This window comes from Pleurodeles waltl, chromosome 5, assembly GCF_031143425.1.
Source record: "Pleurodeles waltl isolate 20211129_DDA chromosome 5, aPleWal1.hap1.20221129, whole genome shotgun sequence".
In the NCBI taxonomy this organism is placed as follows: domain Eukaryota; kingdom Metazoa; phylum Chordata; class Amphibia; order Caudata; family Salamandridae; genus Pleurodeles; species Pleurodeles waltl.
The window spans coordinates 1,317,097,851-1,317,124,246 of record NC_090444.1 but is presented as its reverse complement, the minus strand read 5'-3'; the positions used below and the strand labels follow the sequence as shown (position 1 = coordinate 1,317,124,246).

At 44.0% G+C, this 26,396-nt stretch overlaps 1 protein-coding gene across 1 annotated transcript in view; it reads left to right on the top strand.

Moving 5' to 3' along the window:
- Positions 1-12,191: 12,191 nt before the first annotated feature.
- Positions 12,192-26,396, top strand: part of ZNF292 (zinc finger protein 292) — a 219,832-nt gene continuing 205,627 nt past the window's right edge. The window contains exon 1 of the mRNA XM_069235570.1: positions 12,192-12,508. Within this exon, the coding sequence (XP_069091671.1) occupies positions 12,353-12,508 (156 nt within the window). The 5' untranslated portion in view covers positions 12,192-12,352. The remainder of the gene's footprint in view (positions 12,509-26,396) is intronic.

The following is a 26,396-nucleotide window of genomic DNA, read 5'->3' as shown; positions in this document are numbered from 1 at the left end:
CTAGCATTGTGAGTGGTAGTGCATCGCCTAGTGCGTAGGGCTGTCCCCTGTGTGTTGTGTACGCCAACAGTGTTGTTGCTGGCATTGACCAAGTGTATCCTCTGTCTCTTCCCCCCCTTTTTGTTTTGTCACCCGGTCCTTCTGTGCATTAGCATCATCTGGCGGAGGAGCAGAGGCACCGGCGACGGAGGGAGATGCATCCCACATGGCCCTGGAGGCCGTATCCACCAACCGTGAGGGCACCAGTGGGACGGAGGCTAAGGGGAGCACCACAGCAGAGACAGGAGAGGACAGTTCTGACAGTAATACCTCCTCCGATAGAAGCTCCCTGCTGGTGGCGGACAGCTCTGTGGCCAGCCCAAGTACAGGTACAGCTGCCACCCCCGTACCAGCACCGCCCTCCCAGCAGCCCCTCAGCGAGTTTTCCGTGCCTGTTCACCCAGGAGGGTGGGCATCTCCTTCGCCCCAGGCACCTCAGGCCCTGCCCCAGTTATCCCTGCTGCCCTGAGTGAGGAGGCTATTGACCTCCTGCGATCCATCTCTCTTGGGCAGTCAACCATTGTGAATGCCATCCAGGGCCTGGCAGGGCATTTGCAACATACAAATGCATTCCAGGAGGGCATTCACTCTGGCGTGGCGTCCCAACAGTGATCATTCCAGGCTCTGGCCTCCTCCCTGATGGCAGCCATTGTCCCTGTCTCTAGCCTCCCCCTCCAACTTTATCTACCCAGTCCCAATCCCCTGAACCCCAACCTATCCCAAGCACACAATCAGACCAGCATGCACTCAAGACAACACACAGGAGTGGCTCAGGCAAACACAAGCACCACACATTATCCCACAGGCACTCACACAAACACCACCCAGAAGCAGACACACCAACATCCACTGCCTCCACTGTGTCCCCCTCCTCGTCCACCTCCCTCCCAGTAGCATCTCCACTCATCTGTATGCACTACATCCTCATCCTTATCCACTACCTCCATCACCATCACGCCTATCACTACACACCCCTCACTGGCAATCGCCACTCCCACATCCACGCACACATCCCCTGTGTCCTCTCCCACTGTGTCTGTGCCCCCTCCTCTCAAAGTACACAAATGCAAGCACTCAGACACTCAACAGCCATCCACCTCACAACAGCATCCAGCCCATGCACCTGCACCCAAACACAGCAGACACACACCTCCTACAACCACTTCCTCTTCCTCCACTCCCAAACCTTCACCCTCTTCCCGCCTTGGTGTCCCTAAGAAGCTTTTCCTCTCTACCCTTGAGCTCTTCCCTCCCCTCGCCCCCATCCTTCACTTCGGGCCAGGGTGGTCAGAACCCAGGCCAGCACCTCAGCCACCCAGTCCACAGCCACTGTAGTTTCGGCAGCTACTGCAGGGGTGAGCGGCTCCAAGGAGACACCCATCAGCACTGGCAGTGTGCCTGCACCAGCTGCCAAGGGCAAGGCCAATGAACAACTACCAGCTGCCAAGGGCAAGAATGGACCACCAGCTGCCAAGGCCAAGGATGCACCACCAGCTTCCAAGGCCAAGGATGTACCACCAGCTGCCAAGGGCAAGGAGGCACCACCAGCTGCCAAGGGCAAGGGCAAAGGGCCTGCCCCTGCAGGCAGGAGGGACAGGAGGCCTGGTGCTGTGACAGGATTTGAGCCCCCACCACCAACCATGCCTCTTCAGCCGTCCATGGCTGCAGGGGAAGTGCTGGAGCCTCCCCCCACCACTGGCAGCACCAACACCAGCACCACCAGCAGCACCGCCTCCGGCACCGCCAGCAGCACCGGCAGCGCCACCAGCACCACTGGCAGCAGCCCCAGTGGGCAGCCGTCAGATGCTGCAGGGGAAGGGCTGGAGCCTCCCTCCACCACTGGCAGCACAACACCAGCACCACCACTGGCACCACCAGCAGCGCCGCCACCAGCACCACGGGCAGCAGCCCCAGTGGGCAGCCATCCGAGGCTGCAGGGGAAGGGCTGGAGCCTCCCCCCACCACTGGCAGCACCGTCCCTGCAATCACTGTACAGCCGTCCCTGCCGGCGGATGCACTGTAGTCCTGCCTCCATGGAGTGTCATGCATCCTGCCCACAGCAACTCTCGTGGATCTGACACCCAGGTGAGAGTCTGTGACCTTGCACTCCCCATGTGCTGCATCACAGGGCACAAAGCCCCCTCCAGAACCAGTGGAAGAAGGCATCCACTCACCCCCTCCTTGCCAGGATGAAGCACACTGGGCACAAATCTCTCTCCAGAACCAGTGGAAGTAGGCATCAACTCACCCCCTCCTTGCCAGGATGAAGCACACTGGGCACAATGCCCCCTCCACAACCAGTGGAAAAAGGCATCTACTCATCCTCTCCTTGCCAGAATGAAGCACACTGGGCACAAGGCCCCCTCCAGAACCAGTGGAGAAGCCATCCACTAGAGAGATTGTGGCCTTGCACTCCCCAGGAGTAAGCAGTGGGCAAACCACCCACTAGAGAGACTGTGGCTTTGCACTCCCAAGGACCAAGCAGTGGGCAAACCACTCACTTGAGAGACTGTGACTTTGTACTCCCCAGGACCAAGCAGTGGGCAAATCACCCACTTGAGAGACTGTGGCTTTGCACTCACCAGGACCAAGCAGTTGGCAAACCACCCACTTGAGAGACTGTGGCTTTGCACTCCCCAGGACCACACAGTGGGCAAACCACCCACTTGAGATTTTGTGCCCTTGCACTCCCCAGGACCAAGCAGTGGGCATGTAGCCCCCTCCAGGAGCAGTGGTGTTGTACCATATTCTGCCTGAGATGCCCCCCTTCCACTTCCCCCCGAGGTGCCTGTGGATTTTCGACCTGATGCCCCAGCATTGTTCTGTCCGTATTGAGGCAGGAGTCAAGTGGGGCCTTGGCCTATGTGATATGGCCCTGTAGCCCACGGACATTATGGACTGGGCAGTGTCCCTCCATTTGTATATATGTAAATCTGTTTCGATTTTGAAGCACGATTTTCTAGTATTTTATCTTATTAAAATCACTTTAATCAATTCCTTTTGTCCTTGCATTATTGCTCACGGGTACGGGGTGGATATGTAATGTTGTTGCATCTGGTTGTGTGTATGGTGTTGGGGGTGGGGGTGTTGCCTGTGTGTGTGTCACTCTCTTTTTCCTCTCCCTCCCCTCTGTGCTAAGCAGCTGTACTCACCATGGTTGTCGTCGCCGGCGTTGGTATTCCTGGTGTAGGAGGAGGTATACTAGAATGGGGAACACCTGCAGTTCGGGCTCCATGGCGTTGTGTTTCTTCCTTGAGTCTCCAGAGGTGAGTTGTTTCCCTTCTGTGTACTGTTTCCGCCGTGCTTTTGATGGCGTTGGTTCTGCCCTGGAAAACGTGGTGGATTGGTGTGTCATAATGCAGTGGGTGGAACCTTGTCTTCCGCCTGGCTGTTGGTGGTTACCGCCGCGGTGCTTGTTGCTACTGCCGTGGCGTCGGTGTGTTAAAGTGGCTGTCTGTGTTGGCGGTGTCCGCCATGGTCATAATTCCATTTTTTTTACTGCCGGCCTGTTGGCGGTATTACTGCTGCTTTATCACCGACCGCCGGGGTTGTAATGAGGGCCTTAGTCTCCTACATTCTGAAGTTCTGCTGTCCTAAATATGCAGTCCTATTATCTTAGTAGGAACCGTATAACAATATTGAAAGCCACTCCTGTATTGCTGAGTAACAAAGTGCAACTCAATGAGCAGAAATTATGCAAACATTGATTGCTAGAGACTGCTGACAGTAAGCGTCTGTTGTATTATATTGATACCATGGACTCAACTCTCAGTGTAATGCTGTTTGGTTCTTAAAACCTTTGGCAGAGTGATGTTTCAAAATAACTGCTGAATTGTCAAGCATAAGCAAGCTCCCTCAACTGGCATTTCAAGAAGTAATTTAGCTTGCTTTAGCCATGATGCACCTGACCAAGAATTGATCCACAAATTGCTCAGCAGTAGTTCATAACTGGTCTTGTCCAAAGCCCACACAGCAGGGCTACAACAACAAAATGAAATTGAAATGTGCATTCAATGATGCTTAATAGAGGACTGTACAGGAACACCAGGCAATCCCATTGTGATAGGTAAGTAATATGTAGGGATTAGTCCAACTCTTAGAGGCTCCTTTCCGAACACGACTCCAGAACAGTCTCTGTGAAACACTAGATAGTATTCTTTTTATTTTTCTCTCTCACAATATGTAGTCAACAGATTTAGTTGGTCTGGTTTCCTCGGTAAGTCTCTAATGTTTTGTTTTTTCCTCTTGGGTAATTGTTCTTTTCCTCAATGTATTTTATTCCTTGGTTTAGGCTTCCTTCTTTCTTCTTCTTTGCAGGTGTTGGGGCTCAGTGGGTGCTCCCACAAAGTCTGAGTGAAAGAGAGAAGGAAGAAAGAAATATACCAGACCTATATTAGGTACGTATCGGGTTTCTGTATTTTCCTTATTCTGACATAGTTCCCTTGTCTCTGTTCCTCTTCCCCCACATACAGTTTCTGTTCCTTTGAAGTCATCGGTGAAACGCCTACAAGTCCCCGTACCTGGAAAAGCCACGCTCCTCCGGGAGAATGGCTGGCCTTTCCGTTTGTCCTCTTCCTGCTCTCTCGGTCTGCCGGTCTTCATCTTCTCAGTGATCCGTACTCATTGCCTTCTCGCCGGGACCTCCTTTCCTTACCTTCTTTTCTTCCTGCTCCTGTTGCGTGTTTCCCGAGTTTACTCTCTGTGTCCTTCGTCTGTCTTTTCTCCTCACTCTCCCCCTTGCCAGCGCTTCCTGCTTCCTCGTCGTCGTCCTTCTTGACGTCCTCCCTCGGCCCGACGTCATCCTGCACCGGCACGTCGGACAGAAGAGAACTCCTGTGGGTGCCCCCGAGGTACTCTGCAGTCGTCCCCGGTACTTGTGCCCACTGTGCCCCGTCACACCCATTGAGGCAGTGAAGCTTGACAAATGTCATAATGTTACACATCACATCTGCACAGTCTTAAGATTCACCAAGCAGGTACCGCTGCCAAATGCACCATGTATGCAAAAGCCTACATACGGCTCATCATACACTGAAGAATGATCTGAAATTCATCTAAAGCATGCTGCATCTCATAGCACTGTACTTATCTAGAGCAGCAGTCTGCTACGGGTGCAGTGGAACCACCTGTCTATGGAGAATGTGTAGGAAAGTCACTCTTTTTAGCATGGTTACGCCCACTTTTTGCCTGTTTAAAAGTGTGTTTAGACCGTCTTCACTGGGATCCTGCTAGCCAGGACCCAGTGATTGTGCTCTCTCTTCCAAATTTGGTTGCTTGGGTACGTTTACACCCCACAATTGGCATACTGGTGTACCCCTGAAAGTCCTAAGTATATGGTACTTAGGTACCAAGGGCATTGGCACACCATGGGTCCCCCCGACCTGCAGCATGTATTATGCCATCCATGGGAGCCCATGCGAACTGTGCATGCGTTCCTGCCATGGCAGCCTGCGTGAAAAGGAACTTGCACCCTTTCACTGCTGTTCACTGCACCAGAACAATATAAGTCACCCCTATGATAGGTCCTCCTTGCCCAGAGGGTAGAGTACAGGTGCCTGTGTGTGAGGACACCCATGCATGAGCAGAGATGCCCCTCTGAACACCAGTTCCAGTGCACTGGACTTCGTAAGTGGAAGGAAGACATTTTACCCATGTACTGGCCACTACCTGTGGTCCAGCTACATTATGGTAACTCTGAACCTATTGGTGGCATGATTCCTTGCACTCTGGGGGCTCCTTAGAGGACCCCCCAGTATTGCTCCTGCCAGTCTTTCAGGGTTTGTGGGCAGCCTATGCTGCTGCAGCCCATCAGAAAGGTTTCTGCCCTCCTGCTGCTTGACCAGCTCAAGCAGGGGAAGGGGAAACAAAGGATTTCCTGTGGGAGAAGGTGGAAAAACCCTCTCCCTTGGAAATAGGTGTTACATGGCTGGCGAGGGGTAGCCTCCCCATGCCACTGGCTTGCTTTGAAAGGCACATTTGGTGCACTTCTTGCATAATACAGTTTACACCAGTCCAGAGACCCCCGGTCCCTGCTCTGGCGTGAAAGCACACAAAGGAAAGGGGAGTGACCACTCCCTTGTCCATCACCATCCCAGGGGTGGTGCCCAAAGCTCCTCCAGGTGGCCACTTAATTCTGCCATCTTGGAAACAAGATGTGCAGAGGCCCATGTGAGCATCTGGTTGGTCAGGACTGGTGACTGACGTCAGTGACCCCCTCTGATAGGGGGTCACCTTGCATCCTGCAGAGTGACCAATCCCCCCGGTAGGACTATTTAGGGACCCCTTTGTTGGTGGGTCTCCAGATTGGGTGTGCAAGACTCCACTAGGACTCCTCTGCAACAACCTCTTCTGCTCCTGGCCACCGGAACCACTGCTGGACTTCACAGGAACAAAACAAACCTGCAACTCCCGAGATTATCTCGCCTTGCAACATTTCCACAGTGCATCCTCTGGGGTCGGCATGACTTCAGCTGCACCAAAGAAGAAACAAGGAATCTTCCTTGGAGTGAAGGAGTCACTCCTCTGAATTCAGAGTGGGCCTCATTGCAACTTACTATGCCTGCTGTGAGTGGGTTGCCTGTAGGGAGTGTGACTGCTTCTGCTGGCTCTCCCGACTGCTTCCACTGGACCTTGCTGGTCCTCTTCTTCTCTGTAAATGCTCTTCTGCCCAGATTAGCATTTGCCAAAGCTTGTTGGTGGTCCTTCTGACCATTGACCATCTGTGACCCGGCAACTGATGTGGGACATCATCTGCATGACTACATGGACTTCTCTGCAGCTCCTGGGCTCCAGTGCTGATCTTTATCCTCCCTCGTTGACACAGATCTTCATCCACAAAAGGGTGGGTAGTGGCTCCTGCCCCACCTGGACAATCCTGTGTGGACTGGACCCTGTCCCCTTTTTTTTGCAGGTCCTCTTCTTCAGGAATCCACTGTTGTGTTCCTCCCCCCCAATAGGGCTCTAACTATTTATCACTAATTCTTGCCAATGCTTGTTGTTTCTATATGCTAATTACTAATAATTAGTGCATCTATCTATAAATACATATAATATCAGACATGCGCACTTATTGCACTCTCCCCTCTTTCACTTCCCCGTGACCCAGCCCTGCTCCTCCCTGCACCTCCTGGCTGAGTCACCAAATGAAAAATTATGATGAAAAATAAAACGATAGCAAGCTATTGTTTTATTTTTCATCTGCTGGCTCAGCCAGGGGGGCGACGCCCCACCGCCACTGCGGAGGAGCCTCCCCCTATAAATTGTGAATATGGGATTTGGGCAAAAAACCTGACACTTCTGAATGGAAGATTTAAACTACTTTTAGGAGTGTTAAAATATAACATTTTGAATTAATATTTATTAGCTTTTGGTGGCTTGAGTGTGGAAAGTATGAACAATTCTTTCTGCGGTACTAATGCACTTGTCTTCAACCTGCGAATCGCACCCTTGGGATTCCGTGGAGTTGTGAAAAGGGGGGCGTAATGTCAACAGACACAATAAAACTGTGAGGGCTACAAGCAGCCTGTCCTGCTGTTTTATCTGGTGTGCTTTCCTGCAGAGCAAAGATTAGGAAAACTAAATGCAGAGTCACCCCCACTGCCTGCTGTGTAAGTGCATCTGAGAATGCTCCAAAGTATGTGTTAAAAACAGCCTCATGGGACATTCACAGCCTGACTCAAGAAACAGCATTTCACCAAGGGAAACGTGCTTGCTGTTTCCCAACTTGTTCCAGCAGGTGAGACTGGACAGGAATGCGTGGCAGTGTTTGTGGATGCATGGATGCAGAGATATGTACTGATGCAGATACATACATGTAAGCAGACAATGTAAATGTATATCTAAAGAAACAGTGCTTCAGTGTCACGCTTGAGACTCTGAAAATTATGAATTAAAGTCCCAGCAACGGTGGCTCAGCCATCCATCGTTCCACTCTCAGTAAACTTGGTACCATGATTCCAATAAAATAGTAACATCTAACATAAAGAGTGCTTAGAAATGGCAGCTCCAAGTGCTACATAAAAACACAACCTACTATTACTTATGCACACACACACAACAGTTTTGACACTGAATACTATGAACTAACTCAATGGCATTCCTTTTTATCTAGTCTGAAGAATAACAATTTTCATGCAAAGGCAAAGCAGACCACATATAAAGCAAGAACATAGCCATTTAGACTGTTTCCCAGGACAAGAATAGTGTAAACCAACTCAGCGACTTGCTAGAAATTGAATCTTTGTTGCACACATGGCGTATCTTCATTGCTACTAAACTGCAACACTGTGGAAACAAGCTGCAGGTAAAAAATACAAATATGTGTGTATTTGAAAGAGGTTACTCCAAAGGGACTAGTTACTTTCTTATGGTACGGATCTAAAGACCAGATTTTGCAAGGAAGAGCAGATTAGTGAGTGAAGTATTTGGTTGAATTTTTAATGCAGGTGTGTTGGGACCAATACGACTGGAGAGCTTAGGACAGGGTAGCAGAGAGAGGCATCTGCTAGGTGCTGAAGGGCTAGTGGAGAGTATCTAAAGGGTTCTGAGTGGCACAGGTGAGTGGCTGAGATTCTTTGGGCTCTAAATGAGGGGGTGTCAGGTAGCAGAAGTGCTTTGCTGATGTAAGAGAGTTACCAGAGAGAGTCTGTGGGCCTGATAAGTTGCTCTTTATTACTGGGTGATAGGTTGTGACAGTCAGAAGAAGAGGTGAAGGGCTGTGGTGGCTAACAAGGTGCGAAGGCCAGTTGAGGGCCTTTGAGGACTGACTGAGAAAATATAAGGAGGGTTCAAAACTTCTCAAGGTTAGGCAAGGGTATCTTGAAGACAGTTAAACGTCTATTAGGCCTTCAATGGCCACAAAGGGTAACCTATGATGGGCTGAGATCAAATTAAAGATGCTTCTGGAGTGGCAGATGGCCATCAGTAGGTGGCTGACAGACACTGAATGCATACAGAGTACATTTGAGCACAAGAAAAATTAATCTGAAAGACTGAGAACCTGCTATGATAGTATTAGGAGTGGCAAGGGTCTATTAGGTGGACTAAACACTAGCATATGAGTGGGGATGGCCAATATTTTTTCAGGATTGGGGCTCAGAATAAATGTCTGAAGACCACTGTTCGACTGTAACTGTCAAAGACACAGAATAAGTATATATTTCCCTTTCACATGACCAAAAATGAACAACTAGCGTGAGATAAGGCTTGATTTTTAACTTTTATGTAATACTGTGTGTTATATAGTTTTACAGTAGTTGGATATGCATTTCATTATTTAATTTTTTTATGTTTGCATCACTTGGAATCGGAATTGTGCTGAAAGGTTCTGGATTTATCATCTGCTACACAGTTGCCGCTGGCTCCAGTACTGATTGGGACTCTCCCTTGTCGTAGGTTGTGTATCTTCATGAATAAATCTCAGTGACTTCACAGTTTGATCTGGCTTTGTGGTCTTTTCTCCTATCATTGTACTCCTACATATGTTGGTACCAGAAGAGGTGTGAACAAGTCTGGAATTGGTAGATCAAGACCACTGTGGAAAGAAGAAATGCACAACCCACTGACCCTGTTGTTATATTCCAGAGCTTTAGAAGGGGTTGAACATACTGAATATTTTGTTCACTCAGAGACTTCTGAGTGTTGTACTCATAACTATAATAATAAGGTAAAGCTTTTGCGTGCAGTGTGTGTTATTCAAAACTCCCACAACTGTTGTTGCACTAAGAGCCATCTTGTCTTTGACCATCACGCCATGCCAATCTTAGCTTTAGATGCTGAGAGAGATATACTCCAACTGATGGTTAAAAAAATCCCTAATGTGTTTAAAAACATAATAGGAACAGTGAAAGGTTTTGAACATTGTATAAAAATGAAGCACAATGCCACCCAATTGCTCATAAGGTAAGGCTGATTCTGATTCATGTCCATAAGGATCTAAAACATCTTCTTAATAATCATTTTTCAGAGGGTGTAATACAACCACCTAATTCTTCAAAATGGGTTTCACCTTTCGTTTTGACAAGAAAACAGTCAGGTGGTTTGAGTCTGTGTGTGAACCTATGTTCATTAAATCAAAGCATCTTGGCAGATTATCACCCTGTGCCTCTTATTCAAAAAATTGTTGCTAATATTGGTGAAGCTAAATATTTTCTACTATTGATCTACACTAAGCCTATTGCTGAATTGCCTTAAGCAAACAGTAGCAGGATTCTACATGTTTGTAATACCACATGGGTGTTACAAGTATTTAAGATTGCAATTTGGCCTAGCATTGTTTGCCAGCCTCTTTCAAAACAATGATGGACATCTTGTTTGGTGATACAGACTTCGTTCAGGCTTTCCAAAATGATATTTTAATATACAATAAGGACAGAGATGATCATATCTTTCATTCTGAAAAGGTTTTTGCTGTATGGAGAGAAAGATGCCAGGAACTCTCTTTTATATTATATGGTGTAGTTGTATGACCTCACTATGTAATACACTCCCAAACCCCTTAGGAACTTAGGTTTCCTTTGTCAAACCTTCAGCTCAACCGTGGGTAGATGTGGCTCTGAGCAGCAAGGCTTACAGAAAGGAACAAGTGTAAATCATATAAAAAACACAAAACAACAGAAGTAATCAACAGAACACCAAAGAAATCTGACACCAATTTATGAAAATAGAACGTATTTTTAGACACTGCAACTAAAAAGATTCACCGAAGGGTTCAGACGAAATGAATTTACAAGGTATAGTAAATAACAGTATTTCACTCAATTGTGAAAAAGAATTGGCAAGTTCAATGAATTTGACACTTAGAAACTTTTTGAGCAAAAAGTTGGGCAAGTCGTAATGTGGTCAGGTTACTTGGGGTGTCCAACTCTGATAGGGAGCTAGTCAAGGGGGCCAGCAAGGCCCTCAAAAACTTTTAACTCCTCAGAAGCAGCAGTCTTTCAGCAGTTCAAGTCACTTGATCCTGTTCAAGGGATTCCTATGGAAGTGGTCCTGATGCTGAGGATATAGGATACTTAAAGATTCTGGGGCTGTAATACAGGATCGACTTGGGCCTTCCTGCAGGGACTCCTCGGTCGGCTGACTCTTGGAGTCGCTTTGCTTTGACTGAGTTCTGGAGATGTCTTCTCCTTGATCAGGACACGGCAGGCATAGTCCCCCTCTTTTACTAGCCATCTGGTGTAGCAGGTGCAGTCCACATCAGTGTAGCCTCTTTGCTGGTAACTTGGTGCAGCAGGGCAGTCCTTCTTCAATCCTTCTTCCAGGCCAGTTGAGATCTGAGCTGTGGGTGCCAGGGGTACCCTACGTATTTATTAGCAGTTGTCTGGGTACAGGTTAAAACATTCATTTGAGGATAAGGATACTATGGTTTTATGACCCTTATTGGGTTCTGCTAATAACAGAGTCGTGGAGTCCTTTCTGACATGATACCCTTGACATGTAAGGGTTCAGGCTTCTGTTGGATTCTGTCTCCGATAACTTCAGTGTTCCATTTCGGCGATGTAGCGCACACACTACTCGTGAAGTCAAATTGTCTGTAGGATTAATGGATTATGATTTTTTTTTTTAAGTTTTGCATTTTAGGAAAGGGGTCTAATGTTCTGTGTGTGGCGTAGTTTGGAGTAGCTGGCTACGCATTTCTTTATTTCGACTGGTTAAGTTTCTGTGTCTTTAATTCTGTTTACATCACATGGAATCTCTATTGTGATGAATGGTTCTGGAGCTATCATTTGCTAGACGTGTTGCTAGTGGCTCCAGAGCAGATCGGGACTCTGCTCATGAGCAAAACCCAACTACTCTGCAGCGTGATCTAGATTTGTTCTCATACGACTTAAAGTCCTACATAGGCAGACCTGGGTATAGTATTATAACTATTCGTTAACTCGCGGGAATGAGAAAAAGCACAGTCCATCATTCCTGGGACATTTAAAGATGACAAAGGGAGACTTTTGCAAATTTCTACATATGCTGCCATGAAGTGTCACCTTCTGTGCAATGGGGTAGCCCTTGAAGCTTTTCTGACAGCGAGACCCGCTAGTGACCCTTCGGAAACAGCTGAAATGTACCCAGGCGTCTTTTGGTCACGTGACACAGCAGTCTTTTCTGTAGGGGGCGGGCCTTGTGCCAGTCTCAGGCCGTTCTAAACCGCCTTTCCCCCCCCCCCCGCGCGCCAAGTTCTGCTCTCCGCCGCTGAGCGTCACGTGATCCGTCTCGCCTCACTCCTTCCCCGGTGCCCGAGTGCCCCCCTCCCCCCGGACGTGGCATTGTCCTCGCACGTGACCCGCCGGAGAGTGCGTACGCGACGGAGCGCGGTGTGAAGATGGCGGACGAGGAGGCCGAGCAGGAGAGTGGCGGCGGCCGCCCCGGGGAGCCGCCGGGGCTCGGTGAGCGGTTGAGAGCGCTAGAAGAGGCGCTGCGGCGGAGCGAGCAGCCTGCAGATAAAGCGGCCAGCGAGTACTGCCAGCGCTTCTGTCAGGTGAAGCACACAGTGTCTTGGTCTTTTGTGTCTGTCACCCTGGAGGTGGGAAGGAACGGGCAGTGGCCTCAGCGTCCTTTCAATGGCGTGGTTAGCCCCTCACGCAGTTTTTGTGCTCGCCCCTGGGAACCTGTCATGGAAATGGAGAGGGTGTGTGTCCAGTCCTTCTTCGGTCGGGCTTCAGGCCGCCTGTGTGGTGTTGCACACTGGATGAAGGGCTGCCTTCTGCAGAGGTTGCCTCGGCGACCCTTCTTGGACAGCCCCGCCCCTCACACAGGCTTGTCGGCTGAAGTGTTGCCCCTTGGAAATGGGTCTTTTAAGTGCATTTACTCGTCCCTGGCCTTCACAGAGCCGGTAGCAGCAGACTTTTTCTTTTCTCTATAGGTTGCAATCGTACCTGGCCTGTCTTTGATGTTGCAGTAGTATTCTAGTGATCACGACTGTTTAACTTGTCTATTTTTGGAGGGGACACTGGGCCTGTTAAGGAAAAACTCATTACTACGTTACTTGCCTCTTATGTACGCTCATTTAGTTTTGAGAGGGTGTCCCGTTGACATCTTGTCGGCTAGTGCCTTAGCAATATGCATTAATTTAAGCTGTGGTGTTCAAACACAAACGACGTACTTATTTTTCTGTGTTAAGCTGCTTTTGTGTGCCTTCTGTTTCTTGCTTAGCTTCATATGCATTTGACGTACAGCTGCGACTTGTTCACTTACTTTTCTGTAGTTTGTTGGTGATTACGGCAGCAACGCTAATTCCTAGAAGTTCTATCGAATGGACATTGCACTGTGATTAACCTTTCATGCTATTTTGAAAGTTCCAGCCAGTGTGTTGTGGAAGTGCTGTTACTTAGTTGCGTCCTGTCATACGTTTTAGGTGTATATGAAGCTGATAAGTGTGTGGTAAAATCCCATCCTTTTAATAGATTCATCTGCAAACCCAAAGGAAAGGGTTTGTTTTCGTTTTTTAGATACTCCATGCTGGTTGTCACCTGACCTGACGCTGTCAACGTCTCACTAGCTCGTAAGTGGATATATATCTTTAAGCGATTAAACACGATGAGTTTGAAGTCAATGGTCGTTTTCTGCGCCCTGTTCCATTAGCATAGCAATTAGTAACTTTAATAGCACAAATTTCTCATTACCACATATCGTTACGATCGTCACATTTTTCATACTAACATAGACTGCCCCAGTTCACATACTGTAGTTTCTTCTGAAACTCCACGGAATTCAAAATGGTACTAGCGAAGCACAGGGTGTCGCATATACTTTAAGCACAGGTTCCTTAGAGTTTACTGCTCTTTTAATGTTCTCTTCTCTAATGGGTGAGTACATTGTATGTTTTGGCCCTTGCATGAACCAGTGTGTTAATGCCGATAGTGTGTACATCTTGAATTGTTATTTTGGTATGGGTGTAGCGAATTTGTAATGCGATGTATGCCATTTATTCTGATGCTGGAAGACCCTTTATTATTCTTTTTACGTCATTCCTTTTTTTTTTTTTTTTTTTTTTTTTACGTGCTGTCTTTTGCTGACAAGAGTTGCAAGCAAAATGCGGTGTCTTCTGGAAGGCATTATGACCCTTCTTCTTGACGGTCCTTTAAGAAGAGTCTTTCTGCTACTCCGAGAACGTCAGTCAAGTGGTTGACATGAGATATTTGCAAAAATAATTAATGTTTAACTCTGGACATTTTTCCATTATGACACCTGTCAATGATCCCATACACGCACGAACCAAATCCCTATCCAAAATGATTATTGCCACTCTTCTTCCAAAAAGACATTGACCATGGACAGCGACAGGATAGAAGGAATTAGTGTTCTGTAACACAGTGCGAAAAACATATTCTGTTTGCTCTCATTCTTGGTTGAGATTTATTCGTGTGTTGAAGCGTATCCCTATTCAGAAATGCAAACTGTTAGCACGAGTACTTGTCAAGGTAGCACATTTTAAAATACTTTCAAATATGCTTTCCAGAGGAGAACTGTATATATTGTGCACTAAACATAAAACTAGAATGTTTAATACGTAGCTTGGTTGACCTGTACAATTCATTTATCAGTTAAGAGTTTCTGAGGGCGGCGTGTTTGGTCTCAGAGGTTGTCTATTTTTTGTATCTAATTATAACCGTATAGCAAGCCTTTAATAACAACTAGATCTAGTTGGCCCTACTCTAGGGTTGGTGGGAATTGTTTTGCATAACGAACTCGCAATTTGAGGTCCATGGCTACATTTCTGAATGCTTTAATTTTTGTTGTGTGCTGAGTTTTTGTTTTATTCTGAAGTCTTTTTGAATGCTGTGCTGTTTTTCTTATATTGCCTTTCAAGTCCTAATGTGATCCTCCCGTGAAATGCAGAGGTTTTATAGAGAGAACCTACAATCTAACCTTCTTTGCATACTTGTACAACAGTTCAGTTAGCCTGTATGTTAGACATTGAATAAATGCTTCCGACCTTTCAAGCCAAAAGTAATATCCAAAAACCCCAAAACATTCTAGGTTGGGAGACTCAACGTGGCATGTATGGCTGTGCTTTATACAACTGATTTATTGGGCACCTGTGATCAGAATTAATTTGCCAGCTGAACAATAGAAAGGTTGAGGCTTTGCTGTTCGCCATCACTTTCGTTATTGATAGGAAAATTGTGTACAGAAAAAGGCAGTTGGCCTCTTTCTGTAAATCTAAAAAAGAATTTCCATTATTTTGCGACTGATATTTCCATAGGCGTTTGGCTGCAGACATTTGAAGTGAAAAAAGCTCTGCTCCGTGTTCGAGGGAAGAGATGATTATTGTATGTGTTTTTAAACTTGCTTTTGGATATTATTGGCGTATTAATTTGGATTGTATACAATGGTCAGATTGTAACCCCCTTAAGAGGTCGAGAATGTTGAAATACTTTTTTATTTTGGTTGCTAATACTTATACATTAAACCATTTATGGAAAGGGAAACATACACATGAACATTGCAATTCTGGAGTAGAGGCAGTAAATTCGAAGCCATGTTTTCAGATTCCAGCAGCTCAAAGCAAATGGGTACATTTTCTTTGCATCAATTATAAGCTAATTTCCTATTGTGAAGAGGATTTCTACACCCATTCCATGTGCACAATCCTACTAGGAAGCACCTTCCTGTTAAAAGTACGAATGATGTGGTTGGCAACATTGTGCTTTTTAGATCAACAGGTGTTGATGCATTTGTGTCAAGAGAAAAAGTGCTTTAAGAAGCACTACCAGAGAGGGGCTTTGGGCAATCCTACATATGTATTCTCTTAAATCCAGCATTTGATTGCACATAAGTTGTGTGCCTCCACTGGAAGAGAGGTTCTGTTACACTTTACACCTAGCTGGAAAGCTTATTCTCATCATAGCAGACATAACTTTGTTTTAGCATAGGTCTTGAAATTGTGAGGTTCCCCCCTCCACCCCTTCGGATCCTTGGCTTTATTCCCTGGAAGCTCGAATACCTCTGCAAAGATTTGTAAATGAAGATGGCATGGAATTTCAACTCTGTTTATTTGTTGCATGCCAAGGCTGACTTCATTTACAAGCAGCTTTTTAACTGCATTAAAAAAGCATGGGCACTCAGAGACTAAGTGGGCGAGCATGGTGGCAGCTCGAACTGCCAAGTCATGTCCTCCCTGAATCAGCACACAAACAACCAAGGACTGGTTTCACCATTGTTATGGGCTCATCAGCCGGGTATAGCTTGGTTCCAGTGACGCATTGTGCATAGGACCCATATCTAGTGTGCAAAGTAACAGGATGTGGCCCGAGTTCAGGGAGGACTCTGGCTTGTTAGTTCGAGCTGGACTGTTCCTAGTGGAGCAGGGTCAAGACTGATTTGCATATAGTTTGGTCTAAACTGAGATGGCATGGTGTGCAAAATATTGATGAACTGAGATGCGGCCCCAGTAACAACCAGTGGCTGAGATTATTTCAGTCCCTCCATCCATCACTTTTTGTATACTTTAACATCTGTTAATGTCAGTAGTCCTGTAAGGTTAGTGTAGGAAAGACTGAATGCTCCTGGTTAATTAGTAATAAAAGAATCCGAATATAATCCAAGAAAAACGGTGTAGTCACTTTATTCAATATAAAGATCCACAATGGCAGGCAGCACCCTGTCAAGTCCCAAGCCAGTGACCAACTGTCAAGAGCTGGCTCTAGAACCTTACAAAGCACTGACGCAGTCATAGAACAAATACACAACAAAATAGAACAGGAGTGTTAAAGGGAGAGAACATATTATTACATCATCTTCCCCCTTTAACAAAACAAACAAAATAAAACAAAACAAACCAACTTTAACATTAGTCAATTATATAATCATCAAACCTGGACGGCATTTTGATTGCTCTATTGCTACGACTATACTTCAGCACAGATGAATTACCAAAATTTGAATTTTTTGTGTTGGTACCCCGTGAGGTCATTTCATTAGGCAACATACAAGTTTCTGTTCTTGTAACGTCCACTACTTCATTTTGTAGTCCATCATCAAAATCTCTGAAACACATAGGAGTACCTCCACTTGTAGGAGAAGATGCAGGAACATCATGATACATCAAACCGTTGGAAACAATATCATCAATATCATCACTCCTATTCAAATATACTTCTTTGAATATCTGTGCCTGTCTGTTAGTGATGGGAATAACACTGTTACGGTTCCACCACCCCTTGCCCTCCAACAAAACAGAGGCTTTTGTCACTTTCAATACCTGCACTGGTAGAGAATATTTCGATTCCCCTTTTGCAACTCTGAGGTTTTCTTATCAGAACCCAATCAAGGACGTTTATCTCCCTGTCCTTGGCTTTATGTCTTTTATCATAATTTATCTTTTGCATCAATTGTTTCTCCAATACCCGATTCCTTACATCACTTATGGCTACATTAGACTTATTAAAATCATCCATGAGCGAATTAGCTAACCAAGTATGTAAAAGCTTGGATTTTGACTCTCTACCTCTGAGGAGACAAAAAGGTGAAACCCCAGTGGTAGAGTGAGGTGTATTTAGATAGGCCCAAATTTTTTCTTTGAGGAAATCTCTAACATTGCAATTACTAACTATAGCTGTCTGAATACCTTCCTTCAAAATTCTATTGGCTCTCTCCACCAAACCATTCGAGGCAGGACTGTGCAAAGCAACCTGCAGATGTTTGATATTGAACTTTCCTAAAAAAATCTGCCATTTTCTTAGAAGTGAAATGTACACCATTATCAGTCACTATCACTGATGTGGCACCTTCCAAATCAAACAAATTGGATAAAAATTTAATTGCAGATTCAGTATCTGTACTCTCTTGTTAGACGGATAAGGGGCTTTCATAATAGTTTCCAGATTACACATCTTAGGTTTGATGTCCTCAGCAGATATACAGGGAGTGCAGAATTATTAGGCAAGTTGTATTTTTGAGGATTAATTTTATTATTGAACAACAACCATGTTCTCAATGAACCCAAAAAACTCATTAATATCAAAACTGAATATTTTTGGAAGTAGTTTTTAGTTTGTTTTTAGTTTTAGCTATGTTAGGGGGATATCTGTGTGTGCAGGTGACTATCACTGTGCATAATTATTAGGCAACTTAACAAAAAAAAATATATACCCATTTCAATTATTTTTCATTACCAGTGAAACCAATATAACATCTCAACATTCACAAATATACATTTCTGACATTCAAAAACAAAACAAAAACAAATCAGTGACCAATATAGCCACCTTTCTTTGCAAGGACACTCAAAAGCCTGCCATCCATGGATTCTGTCAGTGTTTTGATCTGTTCACCATCAACATTGCGTGCAGCAGCAACCAGAGCCTCCCAGACACTGTTCAGAGAGGTGTACTGTTTTCCCTCCTTGTAAATCTCACATTTGATGATGGACCACAGGTTCTCAATGGGGTTCAGATTAGGTGAACAAGGAGGCCATGTCATTAGATTTCCTTCTTTTATACCCTTTCTTGCCAGCCACGCTGTGGAGTAGTTGGACGCGTGTGATGGAGCATTGTCCTGCATGAAAATCATGTTTTTCTTGAAGGATGCAGACTTCTTCCTGTACCACTGCTTGAAGAAGGTGTCTTCCAGGAACTGGCAGTAGGACTGGGAGTTGAGCTTGACTCCATCCTCAACCCGAAAAGGCCCCACAAGCTCATCTTTGATGATACCAGCCCAAACCAGTACTCCACCTCCACCTTGCTGGCGTCTGAGTCGGACTGGAACTCTCTGCCCTTTACCAATCCAGCCACGGGCCCATCCATCTGGCCCATCAAGACTCACTCTCATTTCATCAGTCCATAAAACCTTAGAAAATCAGTCTTGAGATATTTCTTGGCCCAGTCTTGACGTTTCAGCTTGTGTGTCTTGTTCAGTGGTGGTCGTCTTTCAGCCTTTCTTACCTTGGCCATGTCTCTGAGTATTGCACACCTTGTGCTTTTGGGCACTCCAGTGATGTTGCAGCTCTGAAATATGGCCAAACTGGTGGCAAGTGGCATTGTGGCAGCTGCACGCTTGACTTTTCTCAGTTCATGGGCAGTTATTTTGCGCCTTGGTTTTTCCACACGCTTCTTGCGACCCTGTTGACTATTTTGAATGAAACGCTTGATTGTTCGATGATCATGCTTCAGAAGCTTTGCAATTTTAAGAGTGCTGCATCCCTCTGCAAGATATCTCACTATTTTTTACTTTTCTGAGCCTGTCAAGTCCTTCTTTTGACCCATTTTGCCAAAGGAAAGGAAGTTGCCTAATAATTATGCACACCTGATATAGGGTGTTGATGTCATTAGACCACACCCCTTCTTATTACAGAGATGCACATCACCTAATATGCTTAATTGGTAGTAGGCTTTCGAGCCTATACAGCTTGGAGTAAGACAACATGCATAAAGAGGATGATGTGGTCAAAATACTCATTTGCCTAATAATTCTGCACTCCCTGTAGAATGCCCAAGGTAGTCAACACTTCTAACTAAAAAGTTGCATTTTTCAGTTTTAATAGTCAAACCATAATTTTGAAGTATGCCAAAGACTTCATTTAGAGTATGTTCATGTTCTTCTATAGTTGCTGTGTGAATTAGAATGTCATCTTGGAATGCACACACCCCTTTAATGTGTCCAAACAATGTGTCCATCATTTTTTGAAAGACACTCGCCGCTGAGGCAAGACCAAAAGGTAATCTGAGGAATTTAAAAGCACCAAATGGAGTCACAAAAGTGGTTAGATCTTGGGAATCATTACTAAGAGGAATTTGATGATACGCCGAATGTAAGTCAATGGTCGAGAAGAACTTTGAATTTCCCACTGTGGTAATTAGTTCTTGTATATGGGGTAAGGGGTGACAATCCACTAAAATATTTTTGAGAGATCTCAGGTCTACACATAACCTAAGATCTCCATTTCTTTTCTTAGTAACTACAATCGGAGAAACCCACTCAGAGGCATTTGTGGGAGAAATAATATTGTCTGTCACTAACTTTTTAAGTAACTTACCAAGTTGGTCTCTGATAGACAGCGGAACTGGTCTTACTTTATGAGAGACAGGAACAGCACCATCCTTAAGTTTGATAGTGTGCTCAAAGCCTTTGACATTCCCAATTCTGTCAACAAAAATGTTGGGAAACTTACGAATATAATGTTCTGGAACAATGTTATTAGGAACGATTTGCAACACAGACTCACTTTCATCTATGAATGGCCTCTCTCCTAACTTAATAGGATTCTCCTGCCCTGGGCACAGAATAATGCCTAGACGTGCTAAGTCCTTCCAGCCTAATATGTTCCTCCCCTTCACAGCCACGTAGATTTTAGTAAACGTAGACCTTCCCATCACTTCTAATTCAGCGTAGAAAAAACTCAACAAATCAATATCTTGATCTCCGAATGCTTTGGGTGCAATATCAGCTTCTTCTAATTTCTTAGTGTCAGGCCATAACTGAAAAAATGTTTTGTCTGCTAGAATAGTGATGGGAGCACCAGAGTCAGCCATTAGAGGTAACACCCTAGAATCTACTTTTGCATCACATATAGGACCTTTAATATGTTCACCCACACCCCTTATGCACTGAATAGGAAGATCCACAGTAAGAACAAGATTAGATAGTCTGTTAGCACAATAAGCTTCCTCCTCCGCATTCTCAGTGTACACATTACTGATTCTCATTTTGGACCCAGAATTCGAGTAGGAATTTGTTTGTTTGCAAACAGCTTGGAAATGGCCAATTTTGTGACACTTCAAACATTTTTTTCCCAAGGCAGGACAAATAGGATTGTTCCCCAAGAGATTATGAGAACCACAACGGAAGCAAACTCTACCGTACTGGGGTGGTATTTTCTTCTGTTTAGTTGCTCTCTCTAACAAAACTTACAGTTGTTTCATCTCCCACTTGATTCACATTCAAATGATCATTACGTCCACACCCCACATTCTGCCCACACACAACTTTGGATGAAACAATTGATCTCTCAATCGCCTTAGCTAAATCCACAACTTCATCCAAGGATGGGTTGCGACAAGCAAGTAGGCGTTCTTGAATTTTCTTCGAATAGCAATAGAATACAAATTGATCCCTAATTTACATATCAACAATATTGCCAAAATCACATTTTGCTGCAAGTACACGCAAATTAGCTAAAAATGAGTCTACAGATTCATATGCAGATTGCCTGCACATAGCAAAGTTGAATCTCTCCAGTAGAACATTTGAGTCATCAGAGAAATGTTTTTTGATCCTCTCCTTTCCTTCGATGTAAACATCCCACATCACATTGTCACCAGAAGGAGGTTGAAGAGTAGGCAAATTGTCAAATATGCGCTGACCAGCAATTCCCAGATGATTAAATAGAAGCGCTAACTTCCTAGATGGTGAGAATCCAATGGCGTCTATCGCTGACAAATAGTTAAAAAAAATTCTCACCCATTCGTTCCATCTAATTTCGGGTTTACCAGCCTTTTGCAAGAAAGGAGGTGGTTGCATGACTAGCTGATTCGAAGCCATATCAGAGAGTGTATATATATATATATATATATATATATATATATATATATATATAATATCTTTACCACCTCGTCCTGCAATAATAACCTCTTCCACACAAACAGTTCACTTGCTCTTGAAGAACCTGGAGAACATACACAGTGCTGCAATGAAATATGCCCGTGTTACAAAACAAGCCAGAAAGTTGTAAAAAATGTTGCCAGGCCGAAGTTAGAGTTTTTTTTTTTTCTTTGCCAGGAAACAAAGTTGCTTTGATCAAAGAAGGCAACATCTGCGCATCCACAGTGCCGGAAACGACGTTGCTTTGGGATAGCAAACAATGTCTGACAACGTGTTCTCAGGCCGGGGAACAGCGTTGTTCGTTGCTAGGCAACATACGACACACGCGCGCCAGAATGAACGCATCCTCAAGCCGGTAAACAGCGTCGCTAGGCAACATCAAGACACACGCACGTACACGCGCTGAGATGAACTCGCGCTCGAGCCTTCAAAATTAATCAGCCAAATGCTTGAGCGCTTCCCGATCTCTCCTTACTTCTCAAAAAATACACTCTTCGCCCAAAAAGTATGTAGACAGAGCGCAGGGCGTAGGTCAATCTTCAAACAAGGTATGGCGGAGAATTCTTCAAACTGCAATACGCAGTGCAGGCGGTCGGTGGATCACAGAATAGATGTTACCCCACTCCTGGTACCAAAAATGTAGGAAAGACTGAAGGCTCCAGGTTAATTAGTAATAAAAGAATCCAAATATAATCCAAGAAAAACGGTGTAGTCACTTTATTCAAAATAAAGATCCACGACGGCAGGCAGCACCCTGTCAAGTCCCAAGCCAGTGACCAACTGTCAAGAGCTGGCTCTAGAACCTTACAAAGCACTGACGCAGTCATAGAACAAATACACAACAAAATAGAACAGGAGTGTTAAAGAGTGAGAACATATTATTACAGTTGGGTTGCTATTACACTGTGGCAAAGCCTGTACACAGGTGCTTTATATGGCATCTCAGTGTTTACTTTATTAGAGAAGAATTTTGATGTTAGTGACTCTGATAAACCATTGGGGTAGGAGCTTTACACTGAGAGAATTCATGTTAGGCCACCATAGGAGGGGTTTATGTTTTGCAAAGTGTTATTTTGTGCATATTTGTAATTTTATGACTGGATGTATAATTGCTTTCATGGAAAGGTTAGGCTTAATACAGTAGGACTTCGTTTTTTCATAGTGATACAACCCAATGGTGATGGTTAAATGCCTACTTAGTATTTGGGAAAGGTTAAGTGAGAGGATGTAGACCTGAAGTGTTCATTATTAAAAGCTAGAAGAAAGGCAGTATGCCAGTCTGAGTCCACAAATTAGCTTCCTTGACTTCCACTCACTGACTTAAAGCTTTCCTTTTACTTTGTACAGCGCTCTGCCACCTTTTTGCCTAGGTTTGATCCATAGAAATATCTTAAACATACAAGCGCATACTTTTATTGTGAGAAGCATATGTTAAAACCAGCAGGCATTTAAGGTGGGTTATTATTACACTGTGAAAGCCCTTTTTTATTTGGGATATCATAATATGCTTTCAATTCAATAGAGTTGAACATGTGAACATAAACTAAATTACGATGTATAAGTACACAGATATACAGCTGAACAGGTACTTGAGATATATAATTAACTCATTTGATAACCATTAATTTTCAGAAATAGTCCCAAAAATCCCTGGTTTGATAAAATGTATTCCTGGCATGTAAATTCTTTCATTTTATCTTGGATACCCATTCTTCAGATCTAGATGTCTTAGGGGTTGTTTCCACTTTTTAGTTATTACTGACATTGGTATCAGCATTGTGGTAAAGACTTGGCATATCTAACCCTTACATTGGGCAGCTGTCTTGGTAGTACAGGCCAGCAATTAAAATACGACTCAGAGTTAAAGTGGATTGGGATGAAATGGCTCAAGGTGCAAAATATTGTTTGCCATTATACATACTGAATTGGGCACAACTAAAGCATATGAAGCCAGTCTCCCAGAGGATAGCCAAGGTTTTTACTCATATTTTGTATAAAAGAATGGGGTTAATATATTAGCTATTTGCTATAGAAGTGCACTCAGTAAAAATTGACTTAATAGTATTGGAATTTTTCGCCAGTTTTTCCATTAAGATGCCTGTTCTTTTTCTCCATTTAATAGCGAATTTTTCTCTGTTCCTTGCCTTGTAGGGTAGTCATTAAGTTCAAATACCAAAAGACAGCATTCCTTTTTCCTGTAGTGATTTAAAATCTATTTTGACGATGGCAAATTACTAATTGAACTATTCAGCTGTGATAATGCAATCCAGAACCAGCCTTTTTGTGCGACGCCTTGATGTTGGTACCACTGCAGGGCTTTCCAACTTTAGTTCAACTCCATCTCTTGTTAGATAAAAGCTATTTATTTGCAATATTTTTTAAAAAAAACAGGCATTACAATAAGACGGTATGAGCTCAGTCTCCCAGTGTTGTAAAGAGATTGATATGGGAATTGTGGAATGTTGTCAACCACTGCTCTTTTTTTGTAAATAAAGAGTTTTCTATCTAAGTGCCCGATTTCGGTCTTTGCGGAGGGAAATAATCCATCACAAACGTGACAGCTATCCTGTCCGCCATATTACGATCCCATTATTTCCTATGGTGATCGTAATACGCCAGGCGGAATATCCGTCACATTTGTGTCAGTGTATTCCCTCCGCCAATACCTAAATCAGGCCCTAAGTTTCCAGTGGGTATGGGATATATATGGAATAGAGATTTTAAGAATTATTGTTACAGTAGTGTATTTGTACATACACAATTTCAGATATGAGCTATCCAGAGCAGTAATTGACTGATGCAAAATGAGTCCTAGATCAAGTAATGCACGTGCACCAGATCCGTTCGGTTGGCGTAAATTACTTCTTGCTAGCCTGGGATGCTTTTTATCCCAGTAATATGTACATTTGTTTTGCTGAACAAGTGATATATAAAGTATTATTGGTAGACTTGTGATTAAAATAAATAACTATATAAACCAAGGTAAAATAATCCTCTTAACCAGAAATACTCGTCCCATGATCATTAACAGAAGCGGGCTCCTCTTTCGAGTAATCTATTTACTTTATCAGCAGTCTGTAATTCAGAAAATAAAGTTCTTTAAGATTTTCAGTTGCACAGATGCTGAGATGTTTTTTACAGCAGAGTGTATCCAGACTGAATTGTATCCAGGGGTTCTTCTCTTGAACAATTGAAGTAAAATGTCATGTTTCTGATGATTTTATTTTATAGCTCTGGTTGCCATAAATTCCTGGATCACGTCCGATGTCCCTTGAATATTATTTTTGTTTGTGCTTAAATGTACCACCGTGTCGTCTGGGTAGAGTTCACATTTTGCTAATGAAGGGCACAGGGATACGATACTAAGGTTCAAACGTATATAAACTGCCAGTGGTTCAATGAGAAAGGCAGATAGGATTGGGGCCATTGGGCAGCCCTATCCCATTGTGCTAGATATAATGATCAGCAAGATAAAATATAATTTATCTAGCACTCCATAATTCGGTACAGGTTACAAATAGAATTTTGTCTAAATCAAGCAAGTTTTGAATAAAACATTGTTTTGGTGCAAGGTGCAAAGCTGAGCACAATAAGAACCTAATGTCTTTGTTAAAGCATAAATGGACTGTTAAAAAAATATATATATTGAGCTCATAATGCTACATAGCGCTTCCTAATCTTGACAGCACTTCTTATGCATTAACTATAGGGTAAGAGATGCAGAGCAATCCTAAGTGATGATGATTTAAAAAAAAAAAAAAAAAAAGTCTGGTATTGTCTGAAGTTCGGGATCAAAAAAGCAGCTCCTGGGGCAGAATATAAAGTGTGTGGTGCTTTGAATTAAAATATTATCACATGCACATATGAGGAGATCTGTAGGCCAAATTCCTTGTAAATGAAACACAACTGCAAAGTTCTCAGTCATAAACAGTTAAGATAGTACCCAAATGTATTGTTGGAAATTAGAATAGGGTAAGGTTCTATCCCTATGAAAGTGGACACAGCAATGTAATGTTCCACTGTCTTTGTGGATTGGGCTCTAGCCATCAAAACCCTAAGGCAATGGTTGTAGTAGAAGTGTTTAACATTCTCTTTCCAACTAGGGGGTAAACATGTCAGTTTTGTGAAAAGTCCTGGGGTATACAACGTCTTGCATATGCAAACCAGAGAATCTTCCATATTATCGAGAGCTAGACAGTCCTTTAACAGTAAACCTTGCCAATTGTGCCTCAGGTTTGCACTAGGAAATGTTCTATAACTTCGAGGGGACCAGACTGATGACATCCTCCATATGGGTTAATCCTGCTTCAGCATGGCGTTTAATTTCGTACTCTGAGGAACTGATGGAAGTCTACAAAGAAAGCCTTTCCCAAGCCATTGGAGTATGTTTGAGTTGCTATATTCCTAAATTCCTGCTACGTAAATCCCCACTGTCAAACATTTACTCTTATAGATCTGATGCATTTATCACACTGGTTAGTGATCTAACCTGCGAGTTAACCGAAAAACAGCCTCTGCTCCTCTAGTAAATTGTTGTGGCCTGGAGATTGAGAGTGAAGCCATATTTAATGCAGCATTAAAAGTGGTTCACAGGGAATTGAAGGTCTTAACCTCAACTAATTGGGTACTCCCCCCATATAATAAGACTTGCTCTCTGTGTTACGGTGCCCGCTAGTCCTAATAAATGATTAAGAAAAATTCAGCTTGAGATGGGGAAATCGGCTTGAGATGGGGAATGTAGTTGCTTTACCAGGGTAACTAGTTCCTTTTCCATCCCCATATTTTTCATCAAGAACCAAATCTTAGAGCGATTTACTAAGTCAAAG